The 27,456-nt window shown below is 35.6% G+C and overlaps 1 protein-coding gene across 2 annotated transcripts in view; it reads right to left on the bottom strand.

Annotated features, from left to right (window-relative positions):
- Positions 1–690: 690 nt before the first annotated feature.
- The window catches only part of LOC109074230 (glucagon receptor-like), a 34,272-nt gene continuing 7,506 nt past the window's right edge, over positions 691–27,456 (bottom strand). Inside the window, exons 2-14 of one of the 2 annotated variants that reach the window (XM_042717265.1) lie at positions 18,119–18,208; positions 15,475–15,571; positions 15,292–15,399; positions 13,654–13,748; positions 13,466–13,569; positions 12,760–12,919; positions 10,884–11,043; positions 10,532–10,592; positions 5,188–5,257; positions 3,543–3,631; positions 3,310–3,454; positions 3,121–3,162; positions 691–2,900 (exon numbers count right to left, since the gene is read on the bottom strand). In XM_042717265.1, the coding sequence (XP_042573199.1) occupies positions 2,541–2,900; positions 3,121–3,162; positions 3,310–3,454; positions 3,543–3,631; positions 5,188–5,257; positions 10,532–10,592; positions 10,884–11,043; positions 12,760–12,919; positions 13,466–13,569; positions 13,654–13,748; positions 15,292–15,399; positions 15,475–15,571; positions 18,119–18,169 (1,542 nt within the window). In that variant the 5' untranslated portion in view covers positions 18,170–18,208 and the 3' untranslated portion in view covers positions 691–2,540. Of the gene's footprint in view, positions 2,901–3,120; positions 3,163–3,309; positions 3,455–3,542; positions 3,632–5,187; positions 5,258–10,531; positions 10,593–10,883; positions 11,044–12,759; positions 12,920–13,465; positions 13,573–13,653; positions 13,749–15,291; positions 15,400–15,474; positions 15,572–18,118; positions 18,209–27,456 lie in introns of both variants that reach the window. The other variant, XM_042717264.1, reaches the window with a different exon arrangement.

Raw genomic sequence — 27,456 nt, forward strand, 5'->3', positions numbered from 1 at the left:
AATCAGGTGTGCTGATGTCAAGCACCAGGGTAAATGAAGGATCCAAACAGCCCCAGTTTGACTGCACAAATCTTTTGAAAATGACACACAATTAAAATCTCAGAGCCATTCACGATCAAATTATCCATTCAGGGCCGTAAAAGAAATGCTGTTGAAATGACGACGGCGGGCTTGTGAAACGTTTGTCAGGATGTGAGGTCAGGCTTTGTGATGGGAGAGGGGTTTGATCAGCCCATATACTCGAGCAGAACAATGAAACATACATGAAATAGCTGCCTTATTAACAGAAATTACTGCATCATAAAGATAGAGAGGAAATGGGCTTTCAGCAAATGACCTGAGAACAGAATTAATGAAAGGGGAATAATGGGTACATCGCTTATTTGGGGCAGGCCTTTATTACATACAAAGTGTGTGTATGTGTGTGTGTGTGTGTATATATATATATATATAATATATATATATACATACATATATATATGTGTGTGTGTGTGTGTGTGTGGATAGATAGATAGATAGATAGATAGATAGATAGATAGATAGATAGATACACACAAACAGGTTCTTTTTGTGTGTGTTGTGAGTGATTTATGGAGCCACAGTGGTCCACAGTGGCTTCAGTGAGTTCCCAGAGATCTCCATACGAAACAGTCATCATGCTACAGTAAATCAAAGCCATACACAACAGACTAAACAACCAGACTCAGGGAGTTTTATTTGTACAATTTTCCTTTTGGTTTTTCCTTTTTTGCTCCCTCTTTAGTTCTTGTTCTCGCAGGCAATAACAAAATTGATTTACACATGTACCATAGTTTAACGCTTCCATACAAATTCTTTCCACAAAGCAGAAAAAAACATTCAAATGACGCAGATCACAATCACATGACTCCATACGAAGCTCCGTGTTTATGATGCATTATTAATACGTTACTGAAGCTTGGTGGTAGTCACTTGAGATTCAGTTCTCAGGTTTGAACTCTTTACAGTTTCAACCTTATAAGCATAAAAAATTAAAATGATTAGCAGCATTCTAAACTGATTATATTAAACTGAAAAAAAAAAAAAAACTGGCCTCTGATTAGTCAATACATTATATATATCTTCTATATAAAAACAGCTATGACACAAAACACCTGCTCATCAAAACACTGCATTTCTGCTTATTTTGGTGCATCGCAACGTTCTGTTATATTATGGACTACATCTTTAAGCCAGAAGATGACATGTGACGCTAAAATGTGATTTTGCATCCTTATTATTTTTATTAGCTAGTATTTCTTCTATATATTTCTTCACTTAAAGTTGAGAAAGCACTGGATGCTGCACTCAACAACACACTTTAACAACATATATTCATATATTATCAATGTATATTCATAAATATTTATATTCATAATCTCTCGTACCTTGTGGTTTGCTTCAGTTAATAATGCATCATGAACCGGGAGACAGTTTCAGTCTTGCATTGAAATACACAATTTCCCCCAATTACAGAATGATTTAGCATGTCATGTTAAGTAATGGTCTTGAACGTTGTTAAAGTTCCACCACAATCCAAGAAGTCTCACATGGGAACCTCTCAGTTCAGCTGTTTTTTTGTCCTGATGAATTGTGGGTAGTCTGTTAGAGTGCCACTCCAGTGATGTGTGTGGATGGATATATAGGGAGTAAACACTGTAAGTTTAAAAGCTTCCACTGAGGATCTGACGCCGTTTATTAAAGCACCTGGTCACGATAGCAACTGAACACCCCACATGAAACATCAAGCTAAGGTGTTTTGACGTTGAGCAAGTGATGAGTTTCCTTTTCTGTCCATGGTTAGTGTTCAGTAAAAATGGAACTGAATAATGGACGCCTCACAGCTTTTCTGCCAGTGTGAGATGTTTTGGTAAGCGTTTCTTAAAGGGCAATACGATGAAAGGGATGAGTGAAGAAACTCCTGAGTGGGTAAATAACCGAGGCATGAAGACATGTTCCAGACCCTTCACCCTCTCTGCTCCTCTCTGTAGGAATGAGCTGCCAACCACCACTCCAACTGCTGAGACCATCACAACTATCAAGCAGCAGCCGAAGACACACATTTTCTCCTTTCTGCTTATCTAGGTTTCTAATAAACCTGTTATTAAATACTTTAAATATTGTTGGCTCTGTAATAAATAGCTTATGCTCCTCTATTGTAATTTGCTTCGGTTAAAAGCATCTGTAAAGGCAAATATAATTGGTATTTCCACCACAAATAAAGTATTCTGGGAGTTTCCAGGTTATTGTTCAGTCAAAAGAGTATTCTTTTGCAACAAAAATTAACAAAATTCCCCAGGCAAAATCATCCATTGTCTATTAAATATATAACGTAAATAATACTATTTGGTAATTTACCAACTCAGGAGATAACTGCGGTTTGTTTTTAAAGGTTACTAGATCCACATCTCCATGCTTTCTCATGATAGAGGCCTGTTTGGTAACATGAAGACCACATCTGGATTGTAACATCATCTCCATTGATCCATTAGTGTTAAAAACAGCCATCAGCGTCCCGTTCCTCAAACATTGGTTTCTGTCACTGCTGCTGAGCACTCACTGTTGAGAGGACGCTCTTCCAGACAAATGTCTTCTGTCAGAGAGCTGCAGTTACTGGCGCCCTCCTGCGGATCGGAGGTCAACTGCAGCCTCACGCGGCCCCGGTTCCAGCTCACTCCATTCTGAAGGCCCGTCACCAGACGCTGGGACTCTGTCGAGGCCGTGTCCGCCAGCTCTGGGGTTTCGGGGCATTCGTGGGTCATCGCAGGGGCCATGCTGCCACTTTTGGCATGGGGTGTCTGGCTGTGGGTGTGACGGTACTCTTCCTCAATGTCTTTGCCTAGTTTCCACCTCTTCCACTTCTTCAGCATCTCACTCTGGACCTGGAGAGCCGAAGAAACACAGACTATTGAGTCAAAGTGCTATTCTCAGCAAGAGCAGATGGTGAAAAAAAATGCATCAAATGCATTAAATAAGAAAAAAAAGGTCAAATGTTCATGCTCAATATGAAAGGCTCCACAAGGATGCTACTTTTATATGCTATAGATCATGTGTAGCTGTGATTTTAAGTATTGTTTTTCGAAAAAGAGACACATCTCTCACCTCTTTGTTGACGAAGCAGTAAAGGATGGCCACGAGCAGACCCTATGATTACAGACAACAACACACATGAACCTCAACCATCTGCTCTCATCTCACTGCAGATACAATGCATTCAGAGAGCATCTCTCTAAGCGCTCTGACTGATATGATCTGATGGTGACCGTGGGCGGGTGACCCTTGCCCTCTGACCTGAAAGGAGCTAAACAGGAGGTCGTAGAAGAGGCGGATCAGCCTCAGAAGAGACTCCTTCGGCACGGACTCATCGATGACGAAGGTGAAGAGGATGGCGTGAATTCCCAGCAGAGGAATCAGCGTGAGCGTGGACTTGGCCAGCCTGAGGAGAGCGAACAAGAGAGAGAAACACACATTTAATGAGAGCATGAGCCCTGCTTGCATGAAAAATAAAAGACGGCAGTGTTTACCTGAACTTGTAGTCAGTGTATCTCATCTGATGCGCCTTCAGCTTGGACATCAGAATCTTTATTATACGAATGAATATAATGAAATTAATCTATTCCAGAAGGAAAGAGAGAGAGAGAGAGAGAGAGGTTCAAATCTCTGGGACTGATGTGATGTGTGTTTCATTACTGTCCATGATAACATGTTAAAGCGTAACGCATTATCACAATCCTCACAAAGACATTAATGGGATCTCTCTATTATGACTTTATAGTGCTTCCATTATGTTCCGTGATACTTCTAAAGCCTGACCAGAATTATTGTGACAAACACAAATCAATAAGTGAGTAAAACAAACCACTGTTATAAAATCAAACTGACGGATTTCTCTTATATTTGATTCTAACTGAGTTTAAATAATTTAACGAATCCACACAAACAACACAATTTCAGTTTTGAACAGCTGATGCCTTGTTGTATAGATTTTTTGATAGACGAGAGCATAAAGTTTAAAAAATACATAATGGTACCCACTAGTTAAATACTCTAAAACAGCAAAAAATAATGACTGAAGGTGTGTTTAATTCTGCATCATATATTAGCCAAGTTATATCAACATTGTTTCCCAAATACTTTTCTAAAAACAGAAGTTATACTGTAGATGCACATATCACTCAAAAGTCTGGAGTAGTTTTTAAATCAGAACATGCAAATAAATCATTTAGGTTGTGTAGAACCACAGTTTCTGTTGTGATTGTCTTTATTACTTTGTAAAGCCCCAGGAGCATTTTTCTAAGCGTTGATAAGTGTGCAGAACAAACGATCAGTGACACGCAGAGGTCATGAGCCCGAGGCACCCGCTGAACGAACGCGTCCTCAGATAATGTGAGCACGCAAATGCAGAATCATATTAGAGACCGCTTGAATCTCAATACCCCAGCCCATCTATCCATATGCAACACATACAGGATCTTCTGCGTAGATGCATGACGAACAGTTTCATTGTCATTTGAGGCTGCAGTTTTTTTCCCAACAAACACAATGTTCCCCTAATGTTCAGTTCCCATTTGGTTATTTTTTAGTTAACATTTATTTACATTTATGCATTTAGCAGGCGCTTTTATCCAAAGCGACTTACAGTGCATTCAGGCTAACATTGTTTTACCTAACATGTGTTCCCCTGAGAATCGAACCCACAGCCTTTGCGCTGCTAACGCAATGCTCTACCACTGAGCCACTAGGAACACTTGACTAGAGAAACAAATAAGAACACTCAGGAACATTCCCTGTAGGTTCTTTTTAGATTTTATTTTATAAAACGTTCCCGGAATGTTCCCTAACGGTTATTTTTAAGTATTATTTTTATACTGAGAACGCTTCTGGACCGTTTCCTTCACCTCTAGGGAACGTTCTATTTAGGTTAAGAAAACTTTCCTGGCTAACGAACAAGTAAACAATAAAATCGTTCTAACTTTAAAAGAACAGCAAATTCCACAACACAGAGGGATGATATAATTGCAATCACATTGACAGTCAGTTACAATAGAATCGGCGCAAACATTTAAAGTGGGAGATGATGTGACTTCATTGTGTACTTATAATAAAAGAATGATATTGTGTGGTAGCATGGATAATAACGGGCCTTAAATCTGTGCGTGAGTTTCTTACCAGATACGCAAACAGAATGGGAGAACGGATGATCCACCAATAGCCCATGTTGATATTCCTTTCCCAGCATCTGCATATGACAAAATATCACAATCCATACATTTTAACATGAAAAATGTGTCAAACTGTTAAAATCTAATCCATAATTCATTTTTTTCATAACACTGGTGACACAAGGAATTCAATTTTGAGTTCAACCTGGAAAGCTTTTTGCAACCCATTTTTCATAGACATTTACAGTATGTCACATATTTCAGAATAAAATAGCTTTTTAATGAGAAACAACATAAATCTGAAGCACAGGACTTTATTTTATCCATCAGGAAGTGATTGTATGGTGAGAAAGAAAGCCCTTCCATATAGGCAGAGCGAGTTTTTTTGCGATTTAATGAAAGATTATGGAGAAATAGTTCACAGTCAAGAAACAAGTAAACAGATTTCATATTGACTTGAAGGTATGTGTGAGTGTGTTTCTGTTCTTTCCTAAACTGAGCACTGATTAATTGTCTAAAAAAAAAACATGTTTCTTTAATTAAGCGTTACCATGGCGATGATCTACTTTATTGTTATTAGAAGGTTTTTTTCTCAGCGGCTTAATAACCGATTCTAATAAATCCCACTCACACACCTGTGAACATCTGTTCAAACTGTGATCTCATTAGTTTTCAGAGTTATTTGTACATTTTTGTCCAATTTAAATGTCTAAACCTTCACAAATGGTTCTGAATCCTCTGTAGACATGCAGGACTGGAAGCGTTTGAGCTCTGTGCCGTTCAGTAATCACTCCCCAGGACTCTAATTTATTCAGTTCAAGAAAGACTTTATAAAGTCCGTCAAATTAGACTGAATTTACAATGGAACATGAAGTCATTTGAAAGTTTTTGTGTACGGCAGAACTTCATGTCTATTCATTACTACCAACAGCATCCGTGGGATTATGTTGATAAAATAAAACATGAAATAACATAAACTAAAATAATTTTGATTTATAATAGAAGTTTAATACTGTTTTATTAATCTGTTATCATCTTAATTTATCTGTTCAGTTTTCAATATTTTTTTTATTTATTTTTTTATTTTTTTTTGGATTGTACGAAATTTTGGTAAAGATTTTTTGTTTGTTTGTTTGTTTCATTTGACTCTCCCCTTATTCTTATTCTGGTTTTGTTAGTGTGTTATTTTCTTATTTAACTATTTTCTGTTCTACATTTATTGTATTTCTCCTGATTTTATATCACTTAGGTAAAGCATTTGTTTTTAAATGTGCTTTATAAATCAGCTTGAACGCAGCCAATTTTTTTGCAAGATTTAAAAGCATGTAATGTAAACATGTAATGTAATTTAATAAAACTTACGTCCATTTATTAGATGTATGTGTAATTATAAATCTGTTAAAACGTGTATATCTGGGCTGTAATATCGTTTAAAATGTTTAATGGTTTATGACATTGCATCGTCATTGCAACAAAGTTGAATATAACTTTACACAAAAAATGATGAGGCTAAAATCATGTAAACACATTGTTCATGTCTTGTGGCTGTACTCGTTTTTACTGAGTAGGTTGATGGATCTTCCCCATTCACTTCCATTGTACAGTAATGCCTTACTGTAAACCAGATTTTACAGAATTTAACTTGTTTTTTTTAATGAAAAGGAGGGAAAGTTGACATTAATTGAAACAATTTGCCACAACAATTTTTAACAATTATCCACCAGTAACCAAGTAATCAACAATTTTCAATTGTAATGGAGCTTAATTTGCACAATTCTTTAAATCTTGCACTTTTAAAGTTATAAATGTAACAACAAAGAAGAAAACCAAAAGGAAACTAAAACTTATACAAACTCAGCCGTGGGTTATGAAATATGTTGTGCCACAACAACACCGACTTAATCAAATTAAACTAAAACAATAAACAGGAAGCCAAATAAAAGAGAGGGAATTATATCCGCTGCTTTAACACAGGAAGGAAAGAAAAAAGACCAAAAGCAGGCGTGATGAGAGAGAAATAGCAGCACCTTCAGACAATCTTTTACTCAACCGCCAACTCATCATCATCATGAGAGCACCTGATTGGTGCAGAGAGAGAGGGGGCGTGTCTAAAGTCACCTGAGGCTCGTCAGCTCTACATCAGGCCAGAACAATTTAAACACAAATACCCATGAATACTAAAGAGATCACGCTGGTTCACACACGTGTAAGAGTTTCTCATATAAGTGTGTATTATTTAAGAGCAATGGGCCGCTTTATGACTCTTTTCTCCTTCTTTCAGTCACAACATGACTGTTCGGGGAGATCAGTGATGTGAACGGCTCATAAAGAGCTACTAGTCTCACTGTCCAACGCTTTTATCCTCCTATATCTGTGCCGATCCCACACAAACTCATTCCATAGCTGTCAGCACATCAGGATTTACTGTACAGCTGCTGCAGGGTTTCATGTATCAGATACATTTTAAGGTTAAATTCACAATATTTGCTTTGATAGGCCTCAAATAGTACATTGTTTGGAGGACAACACTGGGCAGGATGTGGAATATTTTATATATTTACATGTACAATTATTATATAGAATTCTTATATTACAATTATTATATATACAGAAATCATATATATACAGTGGTGTGAAAAAGTGTTGGCCCCCTTCCTGATTTCTTATTTTTTTGCATGTATGTCACACTTTAATGTTTCAGATCATCAAACAAATTTAAATATTAATAAAAGATAACACAAGTGAACACAACATGCAGTTTTTAAATGAAGGTTTTTATTATTAAGGCAAAACAAAATCCCAAACTGCATGGCCCTGTGTGAAGAAGTGTTTGCCCCCTAAACCTAATAACTGGTTTGGCCACCCTTAGCAGCATCAACTGCAATCAAGCGTATGCGATAACTTGCAATGAGTCTGTTACAGCGCTGTGGAGGAATCTTGGTCCACTCATGAGTGAGTGACGTGACGTACAGCCAAGTATGGTGACCCATACTCAGAATTCGTGCTCTGCATTTAACCCATCCAAAGTGCACACACACACACACACACACACACACACACACACACAGAGGAGTGGGCAGCCATTTATGCTGCAGCGTCCGGGGAGCAGTTGGGGGTTCGGTGCCTTGCTCAAGGGCACCTCAGTCGTGGTATTGCCAGCCCGAGACTCGAACCCACAACCTTAGGGTTAGGATTCAAGCTCTCTAACCACTAGGCCACGACTTCCTCATCTATGCAGAATTGTTGTAATTCAGCCACATTGGAGGGTTTTCGAACATGAACCGCCTTTTTAAGGTCATGCCACAGCATCTCAATAGGATTCAGGTCAGGACTTTGACTAGGATGCTCCAATGTCTTTATTTTGTTTTTCTTCAGCCATTCAGAGGTGGACTTGCTGGTGTGTTTTGGATCACTGTCCTGCTGCAGAACCCAAGTTCGCTTCAGCTTGAGGTCACGGACAAATGGCCGGACATTCTCCTTCAGGATTTTTTGGTAAACAGCAGAATTCATGGTTCCATTTATCACAGCAAGTCTTCCAGGTCCTGAAGCAGCAAAACAGCCCCAGACCATCACACTACCACCACCATATTTTACTGCTGGTATGATGTTCTTTTTTCTGAAATGTGGTGTTACTTTTACACCAGATGTAATGGGACACACACCTTCCGAAAAGTTCAACTTTTGTCTCGTCAGTCCACAAAGTATTTTCTCAAAAGTCTTGAGGATCATCAAGATGTTTTCTGGCAAAACTAAGACAAGTCTTTATGTTCTTTTTGATCAGCAGCGGTTTTCGTCTTGGAACTCTGTCTTGCAGACCATTTTTGCCCAGTCTCTTTCTTATAGGGGAGTCCTTAACTGAGGCAAGTGAGGCCTGCAGTTCTTTGGATGTTGTTGTGGGATCTTTTGTGACCTCTTGGATGAACTGTCTCTGTGCTCTTGGGGTAATTTTGGTCGGCCGGCCACTCCTGGGAAGGTTCTCCACTGTTCCATGTTTTTGTCATTTGTGAATAATGGCTCTCACTGTGGTTCGCTGGAGTCCCAAAGCTTTAGAAATAGCTTTATAACCTTTTCCAGACTGATAGATCTCAATTACTTTCTTTCTCATTTGTTTCTGAATTTCTTTGGATCTCGGCATGATGTTTAGTTTTGAGGATCTTTTGGTCTACTTCACTTTGTCAGGCAGGTCCTATTTAAGGCAGTAATCAGGCCTGAGTGTGGCTAGAGAAATTTAACTCAGGTGTGATGAACCAGTTTTAACAGGGGGCAAACACTTTTTCACACAGGGCCATGTAGTTTTGGATTTTGTTTTTTTTCCATAATAATAAAAACTTTCATTTTGTGTTTACTTGTGTTATCTTTGACTAGTATTTAAATTTGTTTGATGATCTGAAAAAATAAAGAGTGACAAACATGCAAAAAAAAAAAAAAAAAAAAAAAAAAAGAAATCAGGAAGGGGGCCAACACTTTTTCACACAACTGTAACTATATATAAGTTTATGTTTTATATAATATATGTGTGTGTACTGTGTCTAATTTCTTTTACATAATAAATAAAGAAAAAGAAAATCATTTATTATTAATATATATATATATTCTATATATAATGTGTGTATTTATTTCTTTATGCATTGTTGTTTTAGTATCATTTAATTTTTTATTAAAGTTTTTTTATTCAGTTTTTTTCATTTATCATTTTAATTTTTGTTAGTTTTAATAATGTTGCATTTCTGCCATTTTTATTAGTTCTTGTTTTTATATTACTAAATTAACAACTAGTTAAAGTTAAAAGTTTTTTTACATATATATTTTATCTATCTATCTATCTATCTATCTATATATATATATATATATATATATATATATATATATATATATATATATATTTAGAAAATCTTTAATATTTTATTTATTGATTTATTTTTATTTCAAGCAACATATTTTTTTATGGTTTAAGTTTGAGTTAACTAATAATAATCCTGCTGTCATGAACACTAAAACATAAGTTATCTACTAAAAACTGTTTTATAAATCAGGACAATATACATGCTTACATTCAGTGACTCCAAATAAAATAAAACATTAAATTCACAAAATAACAAACTAAATACAAAACAAACTAAATACAAAACTATTTAAAATCAAACAAAACCTATTTATTTTCAAGTCAACACTTGACAAAAAGACATCAGTTCAGTTTGAATTAATTAAAAACACAGAACGCCAGCTGATTCAAAGACACCCAGCAAAAAAATTTTTGACATCTAACACAATGACAGTTTTAAGTGTGACGCGGGTCTTCAAACACTTTTTTGGAAAAACTGTTAGTCAAAGTTAAAGTAAAGTAAACATACTCTTCATTTTCATACAGGTATTTGACTGTCATCCACGGCAGCACAAATATGAGCGGCGCACCTGCAACACAGGAGAGACAGAGTCAGACCATCAGTCTGCCAATCAAACGCTTCCTCAGCTCATTAGTGATTTTGAGCTGACTTCTTTAACTTCTTAAAACTTCTTCAAAGTCAGCCGTGTCAGAAACGCTTCAAACGTTTCCTCAAACCACTCACGGTGAAATGTGAAAATGAGTGTTGTTTCATGGTCTTTCTTTGTGCTAATTCTGAGCAGATCAGACTTCAATTATAAGATAAACACTCTTCTGAAAGGATGTGATTATGCACGATTGTGTGCTGAAGGGTCACGCACCCCAGCCGATGCAGAGGTAAATGTAGAAGTAGTTCCTCTCGGAGAAAACGGTGATGACCAGCAGGCTGTGCAGATACAGACCCTCCACCAGCAGCCAGTAGTTGTTGGCCATGACGCTGTACTGCATCATCACCATCGCAGCACGGCAGCCGCTCACCGTCTGAGGAACACATGCAAATTCAGCAAATTCAGCCTCTGATGACACACCCACCGACCAGTCACAGACCGTCTGATATATACGTGACGTGATATAGCCCAAGAAGTGCATCATATTTATTGTCAAAACAGTATATAACAGATAAAAAAAAAATATGGATGGATGTGGATATTACTGAGTTGAATTACATTTATGGGCTGCAATAACTAACCCAGGGGTCTCCAACCCTGCTCCTGAGCTACTGTCCTGCAGATTTCAGCTCCAACCCCAATCAAACACACCTGAAGCAGCTAATCAAGGTGTTCAGGGCTACTTTATAATTACAGACAGGTGTGTTGGAGCCGGGTAGGAACTGAAGTCTGCAGGATGGTAGCCCTCCAGGAGCAGGGTTAGAGATCCCTGAACTAATCAATAAAATCAATAATAATCAAAAGGGTCGACAGTGAATTTGATTACCCATAGCATAACCTAAATAAATTAATTCACTATATTTCTTTTCACAGTGCATATTGTTTGGAGGACAATGTTGAGCAAGATGTGGAATAACTTTTTTTTAATAATAGATACTTGTTTTGTGATTCAGAAAATATAAAAATTATTTACAAAACTCATGATGTTTAGCTTTTCATCTGATTACTCGAACTAATCGAACTAAATGTCAATCATTAGCTGCAGCAAAACAATATAAAACAAAAATAAATAATATTATACCATATTATATTATATTAAAATTATATTATATTATATTATATTATATTATAAAAACTATGTATAACAGATATCAATAATTTTATACCAGATGACTAACTCATTTTCCACAGTAGTTATTAGAAAGCAACTAGAAGAAATAAAATAACATCCTTAAAAATTATGTAAATTCTTCAAATGTCAGCCTGATACACAAAAATGACATTTTATTTTATTTTATTTTATTTTATTTTATTTTATTTTATTTTATTTTATTTTATTTTTGATTTTATTTTATTTTATTTATCTATTATTTTCCAGCTGCCTTCTAATCACTGTTATGGAAATTGGTGATATCTGGTGTGTATGTATGTATGTATGTATTATTATTATTATTATTATTATTATTATTATTATTATTATTATTATTATTATTATTATTATCTGGTATATAAAGTTAGTATATTAACAGATCACATTGCAATAAAACTATTCAATTTTGATTTATTTTTTTGCAAATTTACCAAATTTATCTTACTACTTGCTATAATTACGACTTATCTGCTTAGCATTATTAATCAATCAATCAATCAATAAATCAATCAATCAATCATATTTTCTTGTTTAATTGACTATGATAAGCATTTGCTTTGACACTCATCTATCATATATTTCTGTACTCACATTTGGATTCAGTCTTTCACTTTTTAATCAGCTTCTAACTTGTTATCAGTTATAGTGCAGTTTTTCAACATAAATGCATTTAGGAGTGACTAACTGCCAGTGTTTGGCTGATTTATATTGCCTGCCCCCAATCTGATGCATACTGCAAACCAGCAAGATCAGTTCTGATTTTGACGTCCTTACACAAGGCAAGTCAACATCTGCCAGAAAACAGTGTGGTTTATAGAACGACTCTGATCGGAAGAGCTTTATCACAGTGAGTAAACAAGAGGTCCTTGAGCACACCTGTACTTTCCTCTGGATCCAGCTCCACCTGCCTGCAAACACACTGTAAAGGGTGACGTGTACCTGAGCGCTGACCCAGCGCTGCCCCTGGAAGTGATGCGGGCCGCTCTGAGCGCTGTTCATCTGATCCAGCAGCACGTCTTTGATGAGGATGGAGATGGCGCGCAGGATGAAGGAGCCGAACAGATTCATGTGGATGTTGTTCCTCATGCAGTGCAGCTTCCTGTGAGAAACCAGATGATTACTGTGTGATCAGCGCATGCATTGATGATTACCTAATCAGATTACATAAATCAAACACTCACAGTTAGATGATATTACATTTTAGAATAGCTGTAGTTATTTTTTATTGACTGCATGATTGATAACATTTACTTTTATTCATTTAGCAGAACTTTTATCCAAAGTCCAAAGAAATGAGGAATACAACAAGCGATTCATCATTAGGCAATAACACGACCAGTGCTAGCAATGCAGCTTCATCATTGTCCAGAATAGTACAAGCTAAAGGAAGAAGGGATGTAGGAATAGGGAAAGCATATAGAAAAAAGGTGTTATTATTATTTATTATTTTAAGAAGTATTTTAAGAAGTCAGCTGGATGCTGTTAACATGACAGGTAAAAGTAATCAAAATTTAAACCAATATTACATTTAATTCCATTTTATATTGCCTAAAATGTGTGATTTAATAGATTACGTTACTAGCTACAATTTCATCAGGTAATTTGCATTGAGTGCAGTTTGTGTGTTCGGTAGATGCTGTATTACCTGAAGCTGATCAGGATGGCCAGCGCGAGAGTCAGTGCTGCCAGAGACAGTGAGTATCCAACGGTGTACATGGCTCTGAACTTGCTGAGGATCTGACCGTACTGCTTCTTCACACACACACACACACAGAGAGAGAAGGGTCAGCCGAGCGTTAGCGTCGTCATTAAGTCATTAAACACGCATCTCACCTGTCCAGGGTCATCCTGCTCACACTCGCTGGTGTTTTTCCCATGAGCCCATCTGCCGTCAGCACCACACACGCGGTAAACCAGCCCCTGATGAACTGCTCAAACACACAAACACAGCGGGAAAACTTGCGGATTAGCATTACATTGATTTTTTTTTTTTTTTTTAATGACAATATTTGCATACAAAGTGTGCACACTACATTAAATATTAAAGAGATCATTGTTGTTTATTGTCAAACTAAAACTATTAAAACGTTTCTGTTTTGGGAACTGAAATAAAACTGAACTAAAATTAAATAAAGCTGATGAAAAACTTAATTAGAAATGTTGCTTTGGCAACTAGCTTAAATAAAATAAGCTGACGTACTAAAACTAACAGTAAAATAAAAAAATATATATATTTAATAAATATACTGTATATACAAAACTACATAAAATCACTAAATCTAAAAGTGAAATTAACATGAAAACTCGTAAGAGCAAAAGCTCATTTAAAAAAAAAAATCATAATTCAAAACATTAGTAAGTAATAAAATACTATATAAATAATACTACTATAACAATGGACATCATGTCCATATTCATAAACAGATGAAAATATATGTTTTATTCACATCTTGTCTTGAAAGTAGTGTTATTTTAGCAGATTGTAGACACTTAATTAAAAAAAAAAAAAAAAAAAAAAATATTATATATATATATATATTTATTCTTAGTTGTTTCTTGCATTTTCCTTTCATTTAAATTTACTTTAGGTTTAAGTAATTTTAGGTGTCTTTGTAGGAGTTATTGTAATAAAAACAATGTCTGTATAGTATGTTTGCAAGCATGTATTTATTTATTCTTAGTTGTTTTACAATGTCAAGTTAAACTAAATAAAAATAAAATGTTACTTTGGCAACTAGCTGAAATCATTTTAACTTTATTTTATTTTTCATTTAGTGTTTATTTTATTTTAGCGAGAGTTTATTTCAAGTAACTTTTTTAATCAACTGTAATAAGCATGTAATAACATCTGTCCTTTTCTAACATGTCAGCTCTCTTACTATGTTAAACATTCATGCTGTAGGTTGTTAGGTGACAGATTTCTGCTCGAGAGCTGGTAATGAGCTGGTATTACCTGTTAAGAGTTGAGATTTCATTCCTCTGTCTAATCGAGACAAAGGACATTTCTCTAGGTGTAAGTCAGAGATGAGTGTGAGGAGGACAGTGTTCTTGTCGTGTTAGGAATCTGAAGTGAGAGCTGCAGACTCCTGTAAACTGCTATTACAAGAGCGTCTGAGAGCATAAGCTGAGCAGTAGTTTTGTGGAATCTGTCATTAAAAAGCCTTCATGTCATAAATATAATGTCTGTATGCAGCGTTTGCAGGTCAGTGAGCAGCAGTCAGCTGAAAGCAGTCATTTATTTCAGCAGTCTGACAGGTAAATGCTCACAGCGTATGTTTAATTCCATCTCCAGCAGTTAAAAATGCACGGATGTGTTATATATATTTCTGATGCAGTCTGATGCAGCTGTGTCCTGAAGCGCTGCATTTTATCGTCCTGTCACAGTCAGTTCAGCATTAACATGCATTTCATTTGGACAGATAACAGAATCAATTTCACTCCGTTTGGAATTTTATTTTTGCAGCTCTTTACCTTTCCGGTGCCAGGGCAGGTACCACGGGCAGGACACGTTAACCGTGGTGCCCGGCGATCCATCGGGCCAACACACGTATTGATCAAACGTCCTGTTACACACCAGTCCTGAAACAAAAAAAAGACACGCCACCTAATTAACTACCTAACACACAAACCACCAGACAAGACACTGAGCCTGACCTGCGGCCGGCGGTGTGCTGATGAAGCTCTGGATGCACTCATTTGTGTAGATCCTCCATTGCTCCTGCAGCAGCTTCAGAGATTTTCCAGAAGACACCTACAAACACCACATCACTTCAAACATGGGCTTAAACACACTCAACATTTACAGGATCAGAGCCACTTCTACAATACTACAAATTAACACATAATTCAATTCTAATAATATAATACAATTAGTGCTGTCAAACGATTAATCGTGATTAATTGCATCCAAAATAAATGTTTTTGGTTACATAATATATGCATGTGTACTGTGTATATTTATTATGTATATATAAATACACACACACATATATATATTGAAAATAGTTACACGTATATACATTTATATATTTATATTCTTATATTTTATATTATATATAAATATATTTAATATATAAACATAACATACTTTTTTTAAACTGTTTTAACTTTTTAATATTTACATCCATGTGTTTTGTGTATATATCTATATATATATATATATATATATATATATATATATATATATATATATATAAATATACAAGAACTTTTATTTTGGATGCGAGTAATAGCTATAAATAATTTGACAGCACTAAATATAATATAATATAATATAATATAATATAATATAATATAAATAATATAATATAATATAATATAATAAATATAATATAATATAATATATATAATATAATATATATTTTTATATAAAATATATTTTTCATATTTTGAATGGGCTTTTATTGTTATTTTTAAGTTTACATTTTAATTTTAGTTCAAGTCTTGGTAATTTTGTTGTGCTTTTGTCTTATTTATTACTTGTTATTAGTCCTTAGTTGTTCTTTAAAACAACAACAATAATAATAAAAGATAATAATACTATTAATAATAATAATAACTGTATGCTTTATTGTATTTTTTGTTGTTGTTGGTGTTGTTTATATTTGATAATTTTAGTACTTCAGCTAGATTTATTTCAATTAGTTTCCAGTTTTTATTTTTATATTTTCTGTTTTTATTTTAGCTGCAGTTTTAGTAGTTTTGTAGTCTTTCTTCAGTAAAAAGTTTTTAATTGATTATTCCTTAACAACATAGACACTGAATCATTAACAAACATTTTTCTCACCATAAAATGGAATTAAAAACTCCCCCCAAAAATCACAGAGATGTTGATACGAGGTTTTAAAAAAAGAATCTCCAAGATTTTAATTGGCGTTCATATGTTGAACGCTCTGCATTTATCAGATCCTTCTTCAAACGCGGGTCGTGCACCTCATAAACGGCTCAAAAGTACCTGAGCAGCGTTTTGAGATGAATGTCCTCTTTCTTCTGATCTGACTCGCGCTAATTGTGCCGTTTTAATCGCGCAGAAAAATAAGATGTAGAACCTCTTTGATGTTAAAGTAGATTAGATCCTTTTAAGAGGGTGAAATTCATTTCATGATGCTTTCTTAAATAAAAATCTGTTTCTTCAACATGAAAATTATGTCCCCAGAAGGAACCTGATCACATCTCATGTAATGATGTCCACAAAAGGAGAAAAGTTCACATGAGACGAGAGGTCACGGCAAACAAACACAGGGAATAAACCTGAAGGCGCTGATGCTTTAGTGTGGGTCAGATGAAGAAACATAACATGACTCTCCACACAGATGAGATTTAATGACCTAAAGGTGACCTGAGGCTTTTGTTCAGTTTTACCTCAGAAGAAATGAAAAGTACATTTATTAGATCTGTGTATGCTGATAAACACTCGCATGAGATAAAGACACTGCAAACAACATGTTCATAATCAGTATTTAGGGACCAAGCCTGAAGGGGCGAAGGGCCATATTGTTTTTTTTAGGATTATTTGTTGTTATTATTATTATTATTATTATTATTATTATTATTATTATTATTTATTCCTCTAGTTTCATCTTGCTTTCCAGCAGAAATATCTACATGTCCTCAATACAAGATGCATTTACTTGAGAAGCAAAGACTGTTTTCAGAGAATATATATACAGTATGTATGTCCTTATTTTAAGCATAAATCAAACTATTTTGTTTGGTTTTTGTTTAAAACAAGACAATTTGACAGTAATAGGTAAAATAAACTTAATTTCACTAGCACTCAAAATGTTGGGGTCAGTAAGGTTAAAAAAATACATATAAATTAATATTTTTATTCCGCAAGGATGCATTAAATTTATCCTAGGTGACATTTACAATGTTACAAAAGATTTCTATTTCAAATAAATGCTGTTCTTTTGAACTTTCTATTCGTCTGTGAATCCTGATAAATAAAATTGTTCACCATTTCCACAAAAATATTGCACAGCACAACTGTTTTCAACATTGATGATAATCAGAAATGTTTCTTGAGCAGCAAATCAGTGTATTAGAATGATTTCTTAGGAATCATGTGACTGAAGGCTAGAGTAAATTACATTTTACAATAGATTCACATAGAAAACAGCTATTTTAAATCATAATAATATTTCAGATTTTTAACGCACTTTTGATCAAATAAATGCAGCCTTGCTGAGCAGAAGACACACACACACACACACACACACACACACACACACACACACACACAATGCTTTCTCTAAATGCTATTATATCTATTCAAAGCTAATATTGTAGTTTTCACCTGAGTGTTTGCGGTCAGTGTGAGGAGGACCAGCAGCAGACAGACGGACATTCCTCACAGCGGCTCATCACTCGCTCGTCATCACACCACCTTCAGAAAACACACACAACACAGGTTTCTGAAGAGCATTTAATCAGGCTGAATTCCCCACCACGATGATGCAGTGCCGTTTCTAGCAAGCTTCAGTGATCTTCAGCTCATTTCTTCACCCGAGGCGTCATTATCCAGCACTGGGGGTTTGCTTGAGAGGGATGTGAATGTTTTTCAAACTGTGAGAGTTATGAATTAGACATCTGAATTTAACTGGTTCCTCCATCAGTCTTCTCCTCACAGAAACGGTCATGATCATTATATCATCAGGAACAGACTCCTACAATAAGTGTGTGTTATAATATAGGAGTAAACTCCTATTTTGGCAGAATCCCTGCAGAAAGTTCGGAGCGGAAGAGATTTACTCCTCAGATTTCCCACACTGACATTCCTCTGGTAACATGCCAAGGCATTACACACACTCAAACACACACACACACACACACACACACACACACACACACACACACACACACACACACACACACAGAGAGAGAGAGTAACAAGCGCAGAAAACATCACAATAATGTGTTTCGGTGGAAAAGATCAGCTCCGTCCAGCGTCTCCTTCCACGCAACAATAGAATGTTTTTTTTTCCGAAGCCGGAGAACAGAACGAAATCTGAAACGTTTCTGCAAAAAACACCTTTACCATGGTAACATTTTTGGCTAAAACGTTTCAAATTCCATTCTGTTCCAATCTCTCTGCTGGACGTGGCGTCCCAGATCAGTCTGTGTGTGTTTACTTCAGTCCTGCGATGAAAAACCCTAGAAGACATTTGCACACAGACAACTAGAAAAGCAATTAAGACTTCCATTACTTGTCCTGCTGGGTAGTAACTGATTAAATGTAATCTAGATTATGTATGCTTTCTGTACAAGAAACACACATGGGAATGGCATGAAGTCTCATGAGCCATAAAAGAGAAACCTCTGAGCAATAAACATGCCCCACACATTCCTCCTTTAATTTCTTCCCCATGTTCTTTCTCTTTTTCTCTCTGCGGTAAACCTGTAAAACAATTTCACCTCTTTTGTCTGATTTGACCCTTCACAGCTAAAGAAAAAAGATAAATGGAGGGAAGAGAGATAAGATGTTGAGGGGCTGAAAAGGTCAAGAGTTTTAGACCTCCAGGATGAACACACGTCTTGCAGTCGCACATTAATTCAGACAGAGTTATGGGGAGCAACCCTGTGCGCCATGGCATTATGGGAAATAACTAATTCAGCTTAGATTGCATTTACTCACTCTGTGTTTACCAGTTAATGGTGATTTATTTAGTGCTGCTACTAAAACCTCTAGCTTTCTTAAAGAGTCTTAAAGTTAATTGTGTGTTTGTGATTCAGACATGATTCCTCAAATCATGTGTTGTTGAAGAGATTGCTGCGCTGGTATTTTTCTGATCCGACGCACATTTTTACCTGTTGGACCAGAAAAACAGGTGAAAAGATCACACAGACATGAGCCACATCTAGAGAGCAGAAGATCACAGAGGCGTGAGGATACAAAACCCATAATATACTAGAAACCCTCATTAAGAAGATATTTTGGTGAATGTGTGTAGTGAAAAACAGCTACTGGTCCCCACTGACATCCACAGTATAGAAGAAGAAGAGAATACTATGGAAGTGGATGGGGACCAACATTCTTCAAAATATCTTCTTTTGTGTTCAGCATGAAGAAAGTAAGTCATACAGGTTTGGAACAGGGTTTTCTTTTTTTTCTTTTTTTTGTCTGGACTGACCCTTTAACATCAGAAAATCCTTCATTTCACAATAATCTCCCTGAATCACTAGACAGAGACGGAGAGAGAGAATTCTCATCCGAGATAATAAAATACAGCTTAATAACCAAAAGTGCTGACTGGAAATACCATTTAATAGTTATTGTTCGTGTGTGTGTTTGTGTAATGGTTTTAGTAATAGGCTGAATTAAGGCTGGATCTGAAGTGGACTGTGTGCTGAGCCTCTTTAGTTCATTGCTTTTTAAATACTCTCATTATGTGTAATAGATAATGAATCATCTGGAAGTAAACGCTTATTGATTTGGAGGAACTTAAGTACCGTTTTCGAAAGCGATTAAGACCACTGACACAGAATATAAACAGCGCGTAAATCAGCTGTGTTGTGAACCATCAGACGCATGCGGTGGTTTAATGTGGATGTCTTCAATGCTGCTCCGTCCTAATGTGTTTAATGCAGCATGTTTAAAAACACAATATTTAATATTATATATAATCTTATTATAATAGTTATTTTATTATTATTTGTATTATTTACATTTTAATATTTATTTATTATAATTTAATTATTTATATTTCTGTGTATCTATAAATAATTAAATGTATGTGTGTGTATATAAACACTCATAAAATAAGTATAATATTACATATAACTTTATATGTAATAATGCTGTATTATAATATAATAATTGTATATATATATATATATCTATTATATATATATATAATATATATATATATATATAATAACGACTGAAAATAATAATAATTATATGTTAATAAAATCAAAAATTATGAAAGTGCTATTATTTTAATAAATAATATTTAGATGAATATTGTGTGTATATGTATATATACACACTCATAAAATAATAGGTTAAATATTATTACATATAATGTATATATAGCACTGTATCAGAATATTGTAATTACTTTATTATATTTAAATTAATAAAAGTCATAATTAAATTACACACACACACACACACACACACACACACCAACTGGTCATTCAGTATTATGGCAGAACTCACATCATGAAAAAAAAAAAAAAAAAAAAAAAAAAATTAAAAAACACCCGAGCAACTCTAAATTAAAAAAAAAAAAAATGTAATAATAATTGAAAAGCACAAAGCAGAGGATGAAAACAAGAAACTTTCTAAGTCAATGACTATACATTGGAGTAATTAACTTTATAATTAAAATAACCATTTTATCCTCAAGAGATGGTGATCATTGACTGACAGAGCTGCAGATTTCACTCGCTGTGATTGTACAACAACAACAACTGACGCCTAGGGCTTCACACAGCATGAAAACCACGACAGAGCGAAGGCCAGTGTTAAATGTCACATGACATCTGAGCTCCAGATTGCCAGGAGGCATCTGAGAGCCTCTGCATTCAGCTGGGACAAGCTTCTGCGCTCAGATCACACCAAAGTTGAGCTTTCATTAGATAAAACGGAACCAACAGCGAAAAAAAAATACTAAACAACATCAAAAAAACACAACAGTGAAGCAGGCGTATGAGGGAAGATGAATGCAGGGAAACGCAAGGAAGACTCGACAGAGTCTCCAAGACACATGGAACCTAGAGAAGAATTGCTTGCCAGCTGGATGCTGAAACATCAAGCCAAATCTATGCAGGAATGGCTTGAAAACAGCGATGTTTACGTGTCAAACTCAGAGTTCAGACATCAGTCTACTTCATGTTTTATTAGTGAAGCCTAAAGACAGAGCTTGCTCTTCTGAGATGCTCTGCAAAGAAGAAACAGGAAACATTGGTGACCAGATGTTCAACGCCAAGGATGCATACACTGGCACAAGGGGGGTGAATACTTCTGCACTTGATTGTTTTAGGTTTAATAACTTCACTTTAAATAATGTTTTCCTGTTGATCTGAACAAAAAACACCAAATTCATTCTCTGTGCTTCAGTCGATTTAAACCAACAAAACATCCTGTGTGAAATACGACTGAAGCTGTGCTCGATAGCAATGGGGCCTCTGGGAACACGTCTGGGCCAAATGTACTTAGTTGTTTAATAAACACACTTTGGTGTGTAGAATGTCTGCACAAAACCGTCTCAGCTCAAACACTCCTAAATCCAAGTGCAAAAACAACAGATTATTTACATTCACATTCAGGAATTAATACGTTCATTCAGCAAGGACGCATTAAAGTGACAGTACATACATTTATAACGTTACAAAAGATTCCTATTTCAAATAAATGCTCTTCTTTTGAACTCTCTGTTCACCAAAGAATCCTGAGAATAAAAATGTATCAATCTGAAGTTTTCAACATTGATAATAATCAGAAACGTTTCTTAAGCAGCAAATCAGCATATTAGAATAATTTCTGAAGATCATGTGACACTGAAGACTGGAGTAATGATGCTGAAAATTTAGCTTTGATCACAGGAATCAATTACATTTTAACAGATATTTACATTGAAAACAGTTATTTTAAATTATAATAATATGTCACTGTTTTTACTGTTTTTTTGATTAAATAAATGCATATTGCAGAAGAGATCCAAAAATATAAAAAATAAAATAATGATAATTATCAACCCCAAACTGAGTGCTGCTTGCATGTGTCTTCAATACAGACTAATGTATAACATCTGTAAAACATCACATGTCTCTATTTCTGTTTCAGTCTATTCACGAATCCGGTGGCTTTGCTAATGTAAAGGTCCTCTGTGATGATTTCTCATCAAAAATTCAACACCATTTGATCACACACAGTTATTCTTTAATGGATTTTCTCTATTCATTGAATGTGAGATCACTGATATTCATAATTTGCGTCTGAGTCCCTGCAAAGCCACGTCTGACATATTAAACACTGTATGCTTCCTGTCTGGAAAGGAAGTCCTGCGACATCACTGTCTGATTTACCGATAACTCAAGAGTGAGAGCTTAAAACTAAATATTAGATATACGACTAAGTTTAATGAATCATCTATGACTCTGCAAAAGTTAACGCCCATTTGAAGAACAGTTTCTGGCACCCATTACATTTACAAAAACCTATTGTCGCAGAGGTTAAGGTTACGCAGGTCAATGAAATATCTGGCAACATAAGCTGCATTTAATGGACATCACGAGTGACACCGTAAAAATGTCTGGCAACGTCACCGTTTGGATCATTGGTCTGTAAGTGTCCTCAAGTGGCCTTATCACCACATGATGGGCAACATGGATCAAAGCATAGTTATTACTGAGAAGATGAAGGTTAAAATGATGATTTCAAAGCAGCTCTGTAGTGGCCAAAATGAATAGTGAGTGCTTCCAAATGAAAGAGAGGTCATAATGTTTAATGGATTTAAAAAACGACCGTGTAAAAAAGGGTTTGGCTTTTCTCTACTATGATTTTTAAAAAGACCACAACTACATGCACTTATTTAACACTTATTTGATACATTAATTATATATATATATATGTACTGTATGTATCGCCTATAGTGACTTCACAAGAGAGAGTAAAAGTGTAATAATACACTGTGATAATACAAATACAATTTCTTTGTGCAGAAAGCACTTTTTCTGCTCAGTTTGCTGAAGGGTTTGTGGTTTGTTAACACAAACAACACAACAGATTGAACTCTGTCTGGCAGTTCTGAAACGATCCACATCTGTGAACACACTTTCAGACACCTGTAAACTCTGTGTGATCAGACGGTCAGTCTTCTGCTCGACCTCTGCGGCCACACATCACTCACAGAGCAGAGCATCGGACAGCTGAACGTGTCTGACAGAGATTACACAGAGATTTCCTGCAGCACAGCCAATGAGAAAAACCTCCGAAATATGTTCCCGTGCCACAATGTGGACGCACGCCAACATCAACATGCCACGTTTATGATGAGCATTTACTCTGTGGCAAACCAAACAAGATAAAGGCTGTGTGTGCAAACATGTGCATGTGTGTGTCTGCAGATGATTGAGTGATCGCAGTGATGTCATTCGTATCCCAGCATTCCACGGCTGCAGATGTTTTCAGTCCAACACCCAAACACACACACACACACACACACACACACACACACACACACACACACACACACACACACACACACACACACACAATTCAAATGTAATCTCAAAACTAAAGTCATATTTCATAAAATGAAAAAGTAATTCTAATCAATGAGTAATTTTAATGTCACAATGCAAAAATGTATTTGTTCTAGAAATGTTCTTGATATAAAGTGGGATTTAAATGTTTCATGTACATTTTTCAGTTCAACTCAATTTGTTATGCAGATAATTCAACATTTTGTATTAAAATAGCACAGAATATGCAACAGAATGCAAATCAGAAGCAAACTTTGACCGCAATATATATGAAACTCTCTCTTTCTGTTTCTGTGTTTGGATCGTTCATTCAAGACTTTTAAAGCTCAATCATCATCATCATCATCATCATCAGATCTTCCTGCACTCTTAAAAATAAAGGCTCCAAAAGTGGGTGTTCACAGCGATTCCATATAAAATATAGATATTTTTTTTGGTTCTCCAAAGAGTGAACAGTTCTTACAAGAACCAATTTTTGAAGAACATTCTCATCATCTAAAGAACCGTCTTCAACTATAAAGAACCTTTAGTGTGATTGCATAGATGTTAAATGTTCTTATCGGAACCATCCATACCTACACAGAACCTTCATTTGTAAGAGTGTAGAACCACCATTTTTGGTTCCCCACAGAATCTTTCAGTGAACAGTGAACCTTTTTTTTTTTTTTAGTGTGAAGAACATTTGAACCTAAACAAACTTTTCCAAAATAAAGACATTTTTTGTGGAATGGAAAGGTTCCATGGATGTTAATGTTCTTCATGGAACCACAAACGCCAGCGAAGGGCCTTTATTTTGAGAGTGCATGTTAACTGAGGACTCAGCCGTCCCTTCAGCCGCTTGTTTAGGAGGGCGTGCAGATGGCTGAGGTTCTCCGGGGTGTTTGGTGGTGTTAATGTGGGCGTCAATCCAGCTCCCAGCTGAGAGACATTAAACTACAAGCCCTTCAGCTCTCCACGGAGCCCAAAGGAATTTTGAATAAATAGAAACCGTACTCGTCCAAATCTCCCATACAATACACACACTGAAATATACACTCAAATGCTCACATATACAAACGCTTCCATCTCTAACACTGAGAGTTTGCATGAACTTATGCATAAGAGCTCCTGCGATTCCCAGCTGCTGCGTTAATGAACTTCCAGTCATTTTTGGCATCTGGAGTCTCACATGTGCTGCAGGTGCACGAGTCGCATAAGCAAACATCTGCTGAGGAATACGACTGCAGGAAAACAGGTTAATAATGGGTTCGAGTGATAGACGATAGTGGAACATCTAATAACAGGCATACATGAAGCCCTGAGCGGCTCTTGTTCTTCATTGGCGTTTCAGTGTTTAATTGCACTTACATGCTCACTTCTTCCCCGAATGCCTTCATTGTCAGCACAGGAAACGCTTGCAGAGAGTTTATTTCATTACTCAGATCTCCTGGTTCATTATCCGTGGAGCCGTCCTACACCTGAGGAAAGTGAAGTCCCTCTTGTGTTTTGTTTTCTGTGGTTTTTTTTTCTTTCTTTTTTCTATTGATGTGTGTGCAGTCAGGCCTGAAGAATAGGATGTGTTATTGAATTTGGCTCTCTCTCTCTTTCATTCTGCATTTCTGTCTCCTGAGACATGAGCTCGAGCTCAAACTCACATACTGACACAGACGCTCAACAATACAGAGTCAGAATGCTCATTTGTTTACTTTCAATCACATTATCCTCCTCTGAAAGTGTTTCTCTCTAATTCGGTTAGACTAATTGCATTTGAGGTTTCCATTAACAGAGAGAATAACCGAAGTGCTATTTAAAAGTGTTGAACTTCATGTAAAGATAGAGTTTGATCTGATGAGCTAAATATAAAAGATAAGTAGGGCCATATGAATTCAGTTTTCATTTTTCCATTCCCTTCCATTTTTTTTTTTTTTTTTTTTTTGATGAGTTCACTATTTCCTGCTTTAATTTTAGTTTTCTTTTACTTAAATTGTAATCATTCAAAAGCATGTCTACTGAATTGAATTAACACAATATTTAACAATTAAACAATTACTTACATTTTTAACAATAATTGGGTCCTATGAAATCCATTTTTTTTTACAAGTTCTGCTTTAATTTTTATACATTCAGCATTTTAATATTTAATACAAATGTATGATCAGAAACTGCTGTAATCATATGAATTCATAAAACTTGCCTTTTTTTTTTTTACAATAAAACATTGCAACTTTTTGTTTGTCAATTAAAGTTTTACTGTACAATTAAAACAAAGATGAAACGATCTTGGTTGTGCGTCATTCCCTAAAAATATTTTGATAAATTGTAACATTATTACTATTACTGTGATAAGTACATTGATCCAAAATGTGTCAAATTCTGTGACATTTACACAGTATATTCTGTGACATTTACACAGTAAATTCCATTTTGTATGACTGAATCCCAACCTTTCTGCATCATGGAAATCATAGTGCTGGATGTAAAAACAGAGTTTCATGTAGCTCCTTTATTAAAGCAATAATCCACTCAAGTTTTACCATGGTGTTCTTTACCTTCCTAATCATGGTAAAACTGCTGTCATGCTCAACCTCACATTGCTTTATTTTAAGATGGAATCAGACTCTTTTCTCTCTGGATTCCAAAGCATATGGTATTCCGGAATCCTGACAGGATGGAATGTCTATGGATTCTATAAGTGGAAACACTGGGCGTGTAAATCAGATGGTGACCTGGAGGAACGCGAGGACTTCACAGATCCGTGAGCGGCTCGATCGCTCCCAGCCAGATGGGCTCGAGTGTGTTTTTTTTTTTGAAAGAGTGTGTGTGTTCACTGTTTGAGCTCTGTTTGGGGTCAGTTTCATACTTTGTACGCTCTGCTGCAATACTAACACAGAAATCCTACCCATAATTCCATATTCTGAGAAATCCACAGGGACTGAGGGAAAATGATAAAGGACACAGAGAATGAAACTCAAGCTGTCAGATCTCCTGAAGTCGTGAACAATATGATTTCAGTTAACAGAATAACTGACATGCTCTGCTTGAACTCAACATATAGATTGAAAATTAGTGGTATAAGCTAGTTTAATATTAATATCTGATAGTTTAGTTAATTGGTGATAAATGACTTCAGAAAGATACCAGCATCATGTTATTTTCACACAGATAGGTAGGTCTACTACTAAAAGCTGTTGATTTTAGCAGTCTTTGTTTCATTATGTGCCAAGGGTGAGAGTTGAAAAATGGGAAAAAGCACTTCTTGTGTTTCTTTCCTGTAGTTTCTGAAGTTTCATGTCTTAAAGATATTTTAAAATTCTTTTAAATTCTAGTTCTTAATAAACTTCTTTTGTAATCTTCATTTTTAATGCCCTATATGGTTCAGTCCCAGAAATATCACAAGCCCAATGAGACCTGATGTCCAAATTGTTGAATTTTATCCATTTTTAC

The sequence above is a fragment of the Cyprinus carpio genome, chromosome B1 (assembly GCF_018340385.1).
Source record: "Cyprinus carpio isolate SPL01 chromosome B1, ASM1834038v1, whole genome shotgun sequence".
Lineage (NCBI taxonomy): Eukaryota > Metazoa > Chordata > Actinopteri > Cypriniformes > Cyprinidae > Cyprinus > Cyprinus carpio.